Source organism: Lynx rufus, unplaced genomic scaffold (assembly GCF_022079265.1).
Source record: "Lynx rufus isolate CCGP_SWC_20201006 ecotype Redwood Valley unplaced genomic scaffold, mLynRuf1.p SCAF_61, whole genome shotgun sequence".
Classification (NCBI taxonomy): Eukaryota; Metazoa; Chordata; class Mammalia; order Carnivora; family Felidae; genus Lynx; species Lynx rufus.
Window position 1 is genome coordinate 321,722 of NW_025814880.1, and position 14,362 is coordinate 336,083.

Here is a 14,362-nt window from a genome sequence, read left to right on the forward strand (position 1 = left end):
AGAAACGGCTGTTTCTCTGAAGCAAGGAGGATATAGCCAAGGCTACTGAATTAAGGGATAATCTATAATAAGCAATGGTCTTTGTGTATTGATGTGCTATGTTAATGCTCCTGAAGTGTCGCCTGACCTCATGCACTGATAATCTAGAATGAATCAATCTGACTCTTGTCTTGAAGGGTACTCTCTTTCTCAAAACAAAAATTTCACATAAAGAGCAGTTTATAGTTTAAAATTATTATTAAACATACAAAGAAACAAGTCACCATGAGTAAGACCCCCATAATGAACAACATTTAGCCGATGAGCAGAGATTGTAGATTTTGGTTTTTTTTATTTTTATTTTTTAATGTTTATTTATTTTTGAGACAGAGAGAGAAAGAGAGCATGAACGGGGGAGGGTCAGAGAGAGGAAGACACAGAATCTGAAGCAGGCTCCAGGCTCCGAGCTGTCAGCACAGAGCCTGATGCAGGGCTCGAACCCACGGACTGCGAGATCATGACCTGAGCCAAAGTCGGACGCTCAACCGACTGAGCCACCCAGGTGCCCCGAGATTTTAGATTTTGGAATTATCAGACCAAAAATTATTAAATAAGCATGCTTAATATAGTTTAATAATCAAAAGAGAGGCTGGAACACATAAGGAAAGAGCAAGCAATTTGGTAAAGAACCAAAAAGACTTTTGAGAGGTGAAAATAGTAAAAATTTAAAACATTTGTCCGTTTCTTCCAGATTGTCTGGTGTATTGGCATATAAAATTTCATAATACTCTTTTATAATTATTTGTATTTCTGTGGTGTTGATTGTAATCTCTCCTCTTTTACTCATGATATTATTTATTTGGGTCCTTTCTCTTGTCTTTTTGATAAGTCTGGCTAGGAGGCTATCAATGTTATTAATTCTTTCAAAGAACCAGCTCTTAGTTTCATTTATCAATAATAGCCAAACTATGGAAAGAGCCCACGTGTCCATCAACTGATAAATGGATAAAGAAGATGTGTATATATACAGTGGAATAATACTCAGCCACCAAAAAGAATGAAATCTTGCCATTTGCAACAATGTGGATAGAGCTAGAGTGCGTTATACTAAGTGAACTAAGTCAGTCAGACAGAGAAAGACAATACCAGGCATATAGCACAGAAAGACAAAGAAATGGAGACTATGAAAGAGAGGTTAAGAGACACCGAGGATAGATAAGAAAATCTTATATATATCTATTTGGAATTCCAGGAAGAAAAGAGAAAGCAAGCAAGACAGAGGCAATATTTGAAGAGAACTTTCCAGAACAGATAAATAGTATAAATCTAATGAAGCCAAGTGACTCCTAAGCAGAATAAATAAAAAGAAATTTATACTAGACATATGCACTTGAAATATGCAACATATCTAATTTGTGAACTAAAAGCTTAGGATTCTAGGCAGCAAACTTCAGAGGTTCCCTTTACACTGATTTAAACAAAAGGCTTACTTAAACCAAAATTGTTTTTCCTTCTTGAAGTTACAAAAGTATAATAATCAAAAGATTATTTACCATAAAAATAGTACAAAACAAAAATTACTGTGGAAGCCTGAGGACCTGTTTTGAAACATACTTTTTAACAAGTACCACTATGTGTATTTTTATATATATTATATTAATTATTAATTCATATTAAGGCATGTCATCTTTGTACCTTTCTCGATTTATGTGCCTAACATTATACTGCTCCTAACATAATTACAATTTCAAACCATCAGGAGAACTACTTACATTTCTATTTTGTGAAGAAAAGACCCAAATTATTATTTTATTTTTTATATATTTATAAACCAGCCAAGGTGATAATAAATTTTAATTTTGGGGGGTGCCTGGGTGGCTCAGTCGGTTGAGTGTCCGACTTCAGCTCAGGTCATGCGTGATTTGATCACATTCATGAGTTCGAGCCCCACATTGGGCTCTGGGCTGGCAGCTCAAAGCCTGGAGCCTGCTTCAGATTCTGTCTCCCTCTCTCTCTCTCTGCCCCTCCCTACTCATGTTCTGTCTCTCTCTCTCTCTCAAAAATAAATAAACATTAAAAAAAGGTTTTTTTATTTTAATTTCTTTGTTTGTTATAGATTATGTGATTCTTAAGTTCCGATGAAATTATCTTAATGGCACATGAGTAAAAATATTGCTAGTTAACAGCATTTGATTGTAATCAAACTCACTAATTTTGTGTTCTTCGCAAGTTCTTTTTTATCACCATTTCTGTCTTTTCTAGGAAAGCAAGTTGATGTCAGTGATGTAGACAGTGCTCTGAAAGACATGAAAGTTGAGGTCACAGACAAGGAATACTTTAATTTAGTAAAAACTCTACCAGTTGATGGTAAGGATTTAAAATATATATGTATACTTCAAGGGGTTTAGACTACTTGCCTGTGAGATTTTCTTCTAAAATGCTGTCAGATTGTTATAGGTTGTTTTGTTTTATTTAATCATTTTTGAAAACTTTTAGCATTATTTACAATAATTCTAAATAATTATTTTAGAATAAAACTAAAATTTTAGTTTTTATTTTAGAATAAAAACTAAGTGACCCAAAAAATCAGGGTCATTTCATTTTCATTATGGTAATCAATAGCTATTTCCCTTAATCTTGCCAATAAGATATGTGTATTGTTGTCCTTAGTTCCACTAATATTCCTGAGAGTAAGTGGAAAAATGTAAAAATGGAAAAAGAAAGAATGTAAGGAAAGAAGTCGGAGGTAAAAATAAATCAAATGAGATATGTTTTATAAGTTTTAAGCCACTAATCCTTGCCTTTTATGCAAAAGTGAATAAATTTGCCTCATTAAAAATCTTTCTCCAAACCAACTTTGTCACTATTTGAGAGGAAATTAGGTACATTTCAGAAAAATCATTAAAAAGTCTATTTTTTTGAAATTATGGAAATAGGAGGAAAATTGTAGAATATTTATTATTTAGGTGAATCTCCCTTATTATTTTTCTCTGACCATGAATCATGTCTTTTCTTACAGCTGAAGGAAAGGTGTATCAAAAAGGGCTGCTGGATGGTGTGAAGGCTCTTCAAAGTGAGTGAGAAGTATGACGAGAAAACAGATATATCTGTGATATTCTCTTATTTTTCATATACACAGATTTATTTTTATTACATTAAAAATTTCACATGTGTATTTCCCAATATTTATGGATATGTGATATATGCCATAAATCCCTAGGAAATTACCCAGCCCTTTTCGAACTTGCACTATGTTGATATGAACAAAAAGATAGTCTGAGGATGAGACTCTACATCTAGTCTTAAAATTGACCCTCCTTATACCGTTGACTAGCTTTTACTGGACCTTAAAGTCTTCATGAGTAAAGTGATAACCATAATATACATGGATTAGTAAAGAGTTTTTCTACATCTCGGTTGTTTTTATGATAATTTGTCTCTCCTAAGGAGGAAAGGTGGCTATGAATAACCTCGTCCCATTTCTGGAAAATATGGGGATTAAGCTGTCACACGAAGAACTTGAAGATTTTTCACAAAACCTACCAGTTGATGGTAAGCATTGTATATAAAAATGCATTCCCTTTAGGACAGCTTGGGTTTGAGAGTATCCATAGACCAGTGATAGTGTGTATTTAGTATCAACAGGGCATTTTTTAAAGGATGTGGCTGAATTCAAGTTTCACATGAAAGCACATCCTGTCTCTTCTTTAAGAGAGTGTTCTACTATGAATAATTAAAATTGGTGAGAGTACTTACAGACCATTCTCAGATCAAAGAATAAAGAAGAAAATGAAAACAGAATGAGAAACATTTAAAAGAAACACTGAACAATAAGAGAACAGCCTATGATGAAGAATGATTCAAATTGACTAACGGTTGGGGTGCCTGGGTGCCTCAGTTGGTCGAGTGTCCAACTCGATTTCAGCTCAGGTCATGATCTCATGGTTCATGGGTTCAGGCCCTGCATCAGGCTCTGCGCTGACAGTGTGGAACCTGCTTGGAATTCTCTCTCTCCTGTTCTCTCTGCCCTTCTGCTGTTATCTCTCTCTCTCTCTCTCTCTCTCTCTCTCTCAAAAAATAAATAAAAACGTTTAAAATGTTTTTAATAAAAATAAATATAAAAAATAAAAATCTTTAAAACATTGACGGATGGTTATTTCCAGTATATATGCCTCAGCTATTCTGATATAGTCAGAAAGACTAAAAAGGGATAGAGAGAAACATAATAAGAATTTTAAAAACATACTAGCTATCAAGCATAATAATACTATTACAATATGTTATATATAACATGAGATTAAGATGTTGAAAATATTAATAAAATGAACATTTTTCCAGCGTAAAATAAATTACCTATGTTGAGCAAAGAAATGAAAAAAATCGAGAGACCAATAATAATAATTGCAAAAACCTATCAAATAATTGCATCTATCAACTGTCCACCACCACCTGTCACTCTAACAAAAGGTGACAGGCACAGAGAGTTTTAGGAGTAAGTTCTTTCAAATCTTCAATTTATTTTAATACTATCTAAACCGGTCCAGAGGATTCCAGTTTGAGATGATGAAAAAACCAAAATCTGTCTAGTTTTTCTTTCCTCCAATACCTAACAAAGTGAACAAGAACAAAGAGCTACAGGCAGAATTGAAGGTCTGATGGGAAGCCCAAGAATACCATCCCATGCACAGATCTTTGGTTTGGTTAGATGTCTTTACCGAGTTCATTCTACTTGACTAGAGCAACGAACTCTGTTGGGACATTAAACCAAACCTCAGATATGGGAGCAGGGCTCACATATAATGAAGACCATGTAACATATCACCACACTCTCCGATTACAATAGAAGTGAGTAGAACAGTTTTCTTTAAATGCATCTAGCTGAAGAAAGCTAACTGGTCTGAGATGCTATCAAAAGAGCAACTAAACATTGTTACATTAAATCCTGAGAATAAAATGAAAATCTGAACACAACTGCTGAAGTATATGCAAAATGAAAAGAAAGGATATGGCACCAATTCTAGCATTAGCACAGCAGAGAAAAATAGCAAAAGAAAAATAAGGAAACAAGATGGAATGGAAGGAAGATAGCATGCAAAAAACAAATAACTCCATCTCGTAGTAATATAGTCAGTTTAACCTAAGGAACAACCAAAAAGAAGTACTTGACAATTAATTCATATTACGGAGCAATTTCATGGATTCAATAAAACTAGATCTCAAAATGAGAAGGTTACATAACATGGTGGCACCAAAAGAGACAGGGGCACCGGGATGGCTCAGTCGGTTAAGCATCTGACTTTGGCTCAGGTCATGATCTTGCAGTCCATGAGTTCAAGCCCTGCATCGGGCTCTGTGCTGACAGCTCAAAGGCTGGAGCCTGTTTCAGATTCTGTGTCTCCCTCTCTCTCTCTGCCCCTCCCCTGCTCACGCTCTGTCTCTGAGAAATGAATAAACCTTAAAAAAATTTTTTTATAAAAAAAAAAAAAAGAGAGAGACAAGGGTGCCTTGGTTGCTCAGTCGGTTAAGCATCCGACTTTGGCTCAGGTCATGATCTCATGGTTCAGTGAGTTCGAGCCCCTTGTTAGGCTCTGTGCTGACAGTTCAGAGCCTGGAGCCTGCTTCAGATTCTGTGTCTCCCTCTCTTTCTGTTCCTCCCCTGCTTGTGCTCTTCTCTCAAAAATAAATAAAACATTAAAAATGTTTTTTTAAAAAGAGAGACAAACCATGAAACAGATTCCAAATGATAGAGAAAGAACTAAGGGTTGTGTCATAGACTCTAAGTCTAAAGTTCTCTTTTGACCAGCAAAAGAGTGGACACAAGATTAAAGCAAGAGATGGATAATGTCTGGGGAAAAGACAAGAGCCCCGAATAAGGGCCCTTGCCCCATATTTATTCAGATCAGAAGGCTTACACCCAAATGTAATGGGTGTGTACAAAGAGACAAACTAGGAACATTAACTTGGGGACGTGAGGGAAAAGGGGGGTTTTGAAGATATACAGTGTTTGGGGTTTGGGTCAATATAAAACAAAATCTGGGCACCAGGCAGATGGGTAGATGGTTGTTAACAGCAGACAGGGGGCGCTCTTTATCATACCTGTTTATCTTTGCCAGCCTAGGGGATAAGGCAGATAGGGGAAATAACCTCAGGGTTAATAAGGCAGCTTTTCTGACGTTAACCATCTCCCGCTTCGGGCTGCTTTGCCTGCAGCACAGCGGTCCATAGTCCAATTCACCAATTTACCTAACCTGGCCCTATTCTCCTGTGAAAGCAGATTTTCTCTGTAGTACTACCTTGGGGGTGCTTCCACCCTGAATATCTAATCTTGCTCATTTCATATACCTATCAGGGGTGCCTGGGTGGCTCAGTCAGTTGAGCATCCGACTTTGGCTCAGGTCATGATCTCACGGTCTGTGGGTTCACGCCCCGTGTCGGGCTCTGTGCTGACAGCTCAGAGTCTGGAGCCTGCTTCGGATTCTGTGTCTCCCTCTCTCTCTCTCTGCCCCTCTCCTGCTCATGCTCTCTCTCTCTCTCTGTCAAAAATAAATAAACATTAAAAAAAAATTTCATATACCTATCTATTGGGCACCTTTGCACCATACCTATTTTAGGCCTTTGCCTCTCCCTCTCTATTCTGGGACCTCTGCACCCCCTCTCTATTTTGGGGTGCCTTTGCTCCTCCCTATTCCTGGCAGCTTTGTGCCTCCCTATTCTTGGGGTGTCTTTGCACCCCCCTATTCTTGGAGTGCCAATCTAGTTTACCCAAACTTGGGTGTGAGCATTTTATGACTGTATTTCTTTATGCCTTGTTAACCCATTGGTGTAAACCTGGGGGATTCCTAAGCTTATCCCCACAGGGTTGCTGGAGGGAAGGTGGGGAGGGTGGGCTAAATGGGTGATGGGGATTAAGGAGGGCACTTGTGATGAGCACTGGGTGTTGTATGGAAGTGATGAATCACTAAATTCTACTCCTGAAAGTAATATTACACTATATGTTAACTAACTGGAGTTTAAGTAAAAACTTGAGGGGCGCCTGGCTGGCTCAGTTGGTTTTAAGCATCCGACTCTTTTTTTTTTTTTTTATGTTTATTCATTTTTGAAAGACAGAGAGACAGAGCACAAGCAGGTGTGGGGCGGAGAAAGAGGGGGACACAGAATCTGAAGCAGGCTCCAGGCTCTGAGCTGTCAGCACAGAGCCCAATGCGGGGCTCGAACTCACGAACCGCGAGATCATGACCTGAGCCGAAGCCGGACGCTCAACGGACTGAACCACCCAGGCACCCCTTAAGCATCTGACTCTTAATTTCAGCTCACACCATGATCTCACAGTCCTGAGATGGAGCCTGGCTTCAGACTTAAGATTCTTTCTCTCCCTCTCCTCTGCCCATCCCCCTCTCATGCACACTTTCTCTCAAGATAAATTTTAAAAAAACATTTAAAAAAATGAATTAAAACTTGAAACTATAAAAAATAAAATTAAAAAATAATTAAATTTTAAAAATAAAACAAGGGGAATTGCCTAACTAAAGAAACAAAGTACTAAGCAATCATTATAGAATTACTAAATAAATTATAAACATCAAAGTAAAAAATAGATGTGGCTGAAATCTTATTGACAGACTAAGAGAACTTAAGATAATCACAGTAAAAGCAGAGGGAAAAGATTAATGCTATCAGGAATTTAAATTTTTTTTTAATGTTTTTTTATTTATTTATTGAGAGAGAGAGAGAGAGCAAGTGAGCAGGGGATGGGTAGAGAGTTAAAGAGACAGAGAATCCCAAGCAGGCTCTGTGCTGTCAGCACAGAGCCCTATGAGGGGCTGAAACTCACAAACTGTGAGATCATGACCTGAGCTGAAATCAAGAGTTGGACATTTAACCAACGGAGCCACCCAGGCACCCCTAATGCTATCTGGAATTTAAATAAAATCTTAAAAATATATATTAATGCTCTCTGGGAAGATCTTTTATGAAGACCAATCTTTTTAATGTAATTTACCTGCCTAATGTATAAGTGTCCTAAGACGTATGTAAACCTCCAAATCTGTTTTGTCAGTGTATTTAGAAAATACACAAGAATCTTTACAAACCTAAAAATATAAACTTGTGAGCACTAAAAAAAAAATTTTAATGATTAAAAGTCAGAACTTCCTACCTCTAAATTTTAAAAGCTGTCAACTGGTCAGGAAAATGCCAATGGATTTGCAGTCAGGCCATTCAACAGAGATCTAATGACTGCATACCTATTAAGAATACGTTTCCCAAAATCCTCTCAGAAAGGCAACTGTAATGGAATTAGTTCTAACAGAAAAGATTCAAGAGAGTTAAGTGCAGAGTAGGATTTTTTTTCCTTCACAGAAAAGTGAGTGGAGCAGGTGAGTGAAATAGGTAAAGGGGATTTAGAGTAGAATTATCTTGATGAGCACTGAGAAATGTATAAAATTGTGTAATTAGGATATTGTACATCTAAAACTTACTGAATGTTAATTACACATGAATTTTTTAAAAGGAAGGGAAAAAGTAGAAAAATGACCCTCCAAAAGTGATGGCTTCTCATTTTCTGTCCTCTAAAAAGAATACAAATAACATCATCTAGAGTCTAACATAGTGGCTTCGTTTTCAAAATGCATCACTGTATTTTCCTCATAAGGCAGTTATACATTATAAACCTTAAGCATATAACAGTCACGTGATTTTTTCCTAAGCCCGCAGACTTCCACAAGCCTCCAGGAGCTTACAGCCAGACTAGTCCCGAGGTTTCGCATATTAAAGCTTTCTCCACAGCCACAAGTTTCTTTTCTTGTTGGGGTTGTTGAACACAAACTCTTCAACTTAGACCAATTCTGTTCCTAAAAGTGTTAGCTGTGCTTTCTTTTTGATGAACACTCTGACTCCATCTTGAACAACGTCCCCATCGGAATCTACTTTTGTTTTGGTATATTCTAGAATATAAGAAAAGCTATTACAATCCCTGGCTTGAACACAAACTTTCACACCTATGTGTTCAAACTTATTTTTGAGAAGTTGTTTACTGCTGAAAGTGCCAGAGTAGGGGCAGGTGGGTCGGCCTGCATCTTCCTTTTCCTCACAGTCCAAACAGTGGCTTGGACTAACAAAGTTAACATCACCTTCTTGGTGTTCTGGTGTCCCAGGCTGGCTATTGTATAATTTTCTAGGTAAAGCTTTGCATTTAATGCAATGGATTTATTTTTAGGTATTTTTTATAATATTGAAAATGGTATATTTAAATTTTTTTCTTTTTCAGTTTGTTGCTGATACATAAAAAATATTGATTTTTGTGTAATGAGTTTGTACCCAGCAACCTTTCTATACTTTTATAAATTATAATTATCTGAATATCCTCCTGAGTTTTCTACATATATAATTATGTTTCCAAATAATGGCAGTTTTCTTTCTTTTCTATCATTATGCCTTTTATTTCTTCATCATGCCTTACTGCTTCAGTTAGAATTTCCAGTATAGTATTGTAAATGTGATGATAGCGGACATCCTTACCTCATTTCTTTTCCTTTTTTTCTTTTAGAGAGAGAGAGAGAGAGAGAGAGAGAGAGAGAGAGCGAGAGCGCACAAGTGGGGGCTGGGCAGAGGGAGAGGAAGGGAGAGAATCTTAAGCAGGCTCCATGCTCAGCACCACACCTGATGTGGGGGCTCGATCTTAGGACCATGAAATTGTGACCTGAGCTGAAATCAAGAGTCAGATGCTTAAACGACTGAGCCACCCAGGAGTTCCTACTTCATTTCTTTTTTTTTTTTTTTTAATTTTTTTAATGTTTATTTATCTTTTTTTATTTATTTTTTTTTAATTTTTTTTTTCAACGTTTATTTATTTTTGGGACAGAGAGAGACAGAGCATGAACGGGGGAGGGGCAGAGAGAGAGGGAGACACAGAATCAGAAACAGGCTCCAGGCTCTGAGCCATCAGCCCAGAGCCCGACGCGGGGCTCGAACTCACGGACCGCAAGATCGTGACCTGGCTGAAGTCGGACGCTTAACCGACTGCGCCACCCAGGCGCCCCAATGTTTATTTATTTTTGAGAGAGAGAAAGACAGAACATGAGTGGGAGAGTGGCAGAGAGAGAGGGAGACACAGAATCTGAAGCAGGCTCTGAGCTGTCAACACGATGTGGGGCTTGAACCCATGAACCATGAGATCAAGACCTGAGCCGAAGTCGGACACTCAACCGACTGAGCCACTCAGGTGCCCCAGCCTGCCTCATTTCTGATCGCGAAGAGAAACGTTTCCATATTTCACCATTAAGTATTACCTTATTGAAGTTTTATATATATCACTTTTATCAGATTAAAGGAGTTCCCTTCTATTCCTATTTTGCTAAGAGTTTTGTGTTATTTCTTTCAACAATGTTTTGTAGTGTTTGAAGTATGATCTTTGTACTTCTTTTGTTAACTTTATTCCTAGGTGATTTATTCTATTTAGTGCTCTTCTAAGTGACACTTTCCTTACTATTATTTTTGAATTGCTTATAGCCATTACTTTTTAGTGTGTTGAGATTTGGCTTTATAATCCAGTACATGGTGATTTTTGCTAAATATTCCCTATGTGAAAAAACATGCATTCTGAAATTATTGGGTACGGTGTTGCCTATATCTCCATTAAATCAACTTTGTTAAATTTCTTGTTCAAATATCCTGAAGTCTTAAGGATTTAATATCTTAATATCTGCTTATTCTATTAACTACTGACAAAGATGTATCATATCTCCCCCTGGGTGCCTAGATGGCTTATGACTCAGGTCATGACTCATAATTTGTGACTTTGAGCCCCACATCTGGCTCTGTGCAGACAGCATGGAGCCTGCTTAAGATTCTCCCTCTCTCTGCCCCTGACCTCTGCTCGCACACTCTCTATCTCAAAATAAATGAACTTTAAAAAATTTCTCTCAGTGTAATTTTGGATTTTTATTTCTCATTATAATTTTATAATTTTCTTTGTTTTTTTTTGAGACCGTGTTAATACGAGCATACAAGTTTGGAATTATAACATCTTCATGGTGAATTAAACTTCTTTTTGTTATTACTAGAAAAGCTTTTTCTTAAAGCCTATTTTGATTGATGTTAATATTCCTACTCTACCTTTGCTTAGTGTTTGTATGGTCTATACTTATCCATCCTTTTACTTTTGACTTCTCTGAATCCTTAGATTTCAGATATTTTAAATTCTTAAATTTTGAGCCTTAGATCACTTCCTTGATGAATTTTACCTAGCATATAAGTAAGAAATAATTTCCACGTTACTCAACTCTTCAAAAAATATAAAAACAAGAAACACTTGCCAGTTTGATTTATGGAACTATCATAATCTTTATACCGAAATTTGATGAAGACAACACAAAAAAGGAAAATCACAGGCTAATCTTTGTATAAACAAACAATGCAAAAATCCTAACCAATTAGCATGCAAAAACCCAAAACAATTAGCAATCTGAAAATCATTTTTGCAATATTAGTGGTAATTATGAGATTACTGACATATTTGTGTTTAAATCTACTTTACTGAATTCCCGTTTTTGTACCACATGTTCAACTTTCTGTTTCCTTCCATTCTTGCCTTCCTTTTGGACTAATTATTTTTTATTTTTCTTGTTAATTTAGAAGCCTCAAAGGTTATTGTAGAAATTACAATATGCATCCTTAATCTATCATAATCCGATTTTATTTTGGACTTTTATCCTCATTCAAGATGATACTGTTTTTGTTTTATACAATGTTTTCCCAGAATTATTTATATATTATCATTTCATTTCTTCTTATCCTTCCTTCCCTGTTGTCCTATATTGAAAGGGAACACTGAGAGCTAAGTCAAATAAAAAATTTTTTTTCAGGCATCTGGATGCCTCAGTTGGCTAAGTGTCTGACTCTTGATCTCCGCTCAGGTCATGATCTCAGGGTTTGTGAGATCAAGGCCTGTGTCAGGCTCTGTGCTGCCAATGTGGAGCCTGCTTGAGATTCTCTCTCTCCCTCTCTCTCTGCCCCTCCCCTGCTTGTGTGTGTGCTCTCTCTCTCTCAAAATAAATAAACTTAAAATTTTTTTTAATTAAAAAATTTAGAAAATATATTTTCAACCTGTACCTAAACAGTCATATAAAATTTTACAGCATCAGGAACCAAAAGAAATGTATAAATAGTTAACAGGAGAACAAAAAACCGACTGTAAACAAAGTAACAGAATCTGAATACAGGGGAAAAAACTGAGATGCATGAAACAAAGTGGAGGAAAAAACTGTAAAAAACATTCTTATATCTAAGTAAATATGATGAAAAATGTAATATAATAGTCTGGAACTAAAATTCAAGATGATATCAATGTTCTAGTTGGGGGACAGGTATCATAAGTAGAGAAAGCAGAAGGAACAGTCTCATTGTTGGTCTGTGACTGCTTTTTGTCTTACAGGTGGTGGGAAGGTTGATCTGAAAAATGTGACAATGAAAATGAAAGAGTTTACAGGTGAGTTTCTATGACACTGAAACCCTAATGCTTTATAATAAATTATATTTAAAATTTTATATTCCTAGTAGTCTATTGTCCGTATTAATTTTGCCATTTTACCAAGTTATTATAAAATATAAAATATTTCTGCCTGATAAAATCCATTTGATCTTGGATTATCTGTTTGAAAAATAAACTATAAGACTTGCTTTTGATAACATGTCCTATGTACTGTACAGATTTTTTTCTCATATATGTATATATGTCTTCACCTACATGTAAATAGCTAAATTTTAGGTAAGCACATGAATAAATAAGGTAAAGTTTTGGAAAGCTCAAGATAATGTGGTTTTGTCAGCAATCAATTACATAAGTCAATATAAGATCTCCTGCCATAATCATTTCTTTCGGCAATTCATTATCCAATTTGGTAACTAGATTTTATTCTGTTCATTATCCCCCAAATTAAGGGAGCCTTTATTATATCAATAATTTAGGAACAAATTTGCTTTGACTTCTAACGACACACTGTATTTCCACATTCCATTTTACTTTCACTCTTTAATCCCCAACTGGGAATGATGCCATATAAGCTATTTTAAGTATATTTAAAAGTACATATCCTATAGGTCAATAACATTTTCTTATGAACCTCTTAAACTTACATAATACTGAGTAGTTAATTTCTATAATTTTCACCTATAAACCTTCTGTATTTTCAAAGGAGAAAAGATTGATGCCACAGATCTGAAAAACATTCTTGGAGACATGGGGATAGAAGTCAACGATAAGGAGTGTCTGGAACTACAAAAATTACTACCCGCTGATGGTGAGCTGCATCTGTGACCTCCAGAGAGTTCAGTTTAATGGTTCTATTTATGATCTTTATATTTTAAAGTGACACATGTTCAGGTATTTGTTACCTGCACCCATCCTCCAGCTCTTGCTTGAACAGTCTCTTACTCTGTACTATTCAAGTACAGAGTTCAGCTGTGAAAAAGAATCCTTTTCCACAAAATCAGTATTGAGGAAAGATGTTACTGATGATTTGGGAAGGGAAAGGACAGAGGGATTTATATCTTGTCTCAGTAAATTGCAAAAGTCCTCATAAATTCCTGTTCTCTCCCAGAGTTACTGTTCCTTACATTGTCCCTGGGGGGGTTCCCTTTTCCTAATCCTTATCCCTCTAAGAGCTGAACCCTCAAAACTCCCCCCTCTGTTAAGCTCAATTTCTTTTTTATTAAGTTTTTATTTTAATTCCAGTGTAGTGAATATACAGTGATATATTCATTTTAGGTGTACAATATAGTCATTTCAACAATTCCATACCTCACTCGGTACTCATCACAAGTGTACTCCTTAATACCCATCACCTATTTCATGATCACCCCACTCAGCTCCCCTCTGGTAGCCATCAGTTTGTTCTCTATAGTTAAGAGTCTATTTCTTGGTCGGTCTCTCTCTCTCTCTCTCTCTCTCTCTCTCTCTCCTTGTTTTGGTTCTTAAATTCCACACATGAGTGAAATCATATGGTATTTGTCTTTCTCTGACTAACTTATTTTGCTTAGCATATATACTCTCTGGCTCCATCCATGTTGTTGCAAATGGCAAGGTTTCATTCTTTTTATGGCTGAATAATATTCTGGGGTGTGTGTGTGTGTGTGTGTGTGTGTGTGTGTGTGTGTGTGTGTATTTACCACATCTTCTTTATCCATTCATCTCTCTATGGACCCTTGGGCTGCTTCCATAATTTGGCTATTGTAAATAATGCTGCTATAAACATAGGGGTGTATGTATCCCTTTCAGTTAGTGTTTTTGTATTTTTTGGGTAGACATCCAGTAGTGCAATTCAAAGGGTAGTTCTATTTTTAGCTTTTCTGAGAAACCTTCATACTGTTTTTCCACACTGGCTATACC

General features: G+C 36.4%; 1 protein-coding gene and 1 pseudogene across 1 annotated transcript in view; one reads left to right on the top strand and one right to left on the bottom strand.

Annotated features, from left to right (window-relative positions):
- LOC124500912 (uncharacterized) overlaps positions 1-14,362 on the top strand; it is a gene marked incomplete at its 3' end in the record, with an annotated part of 105,456 nt that overhangs the window by 83,406 nt on the left and 7,688 nt on the right. Inside the window, exons 38-42 of the mRNA XM_047064782.1 lie at positions 2,242-2,346; positions 2,999-3,052; positions 3,427-3,531; positions 12,410-12,463; positions 13,170-13,274. Coding sequence (XP_046920738.1) covers positions 2,242-2,346; positions 2,999-3,052; positions 3,427-3,531; positions 12,410-12,463; positions 13,170-13,274 — 423 coding nt within the window. The remainder of the gene's footprint in view (positions 1-2,241; positions 2,347-2,998; positions 3,053-3,426; positions 3,532-12,409; positions 12,464-13,169; positions 13,275-14,362) is intronic.
- Positions 8,499-9,104, bottom strand: LOC124500915 (iron-sulfur cluster assembly 1 homolog, mitochondrial-like; annotated as a pseudogene).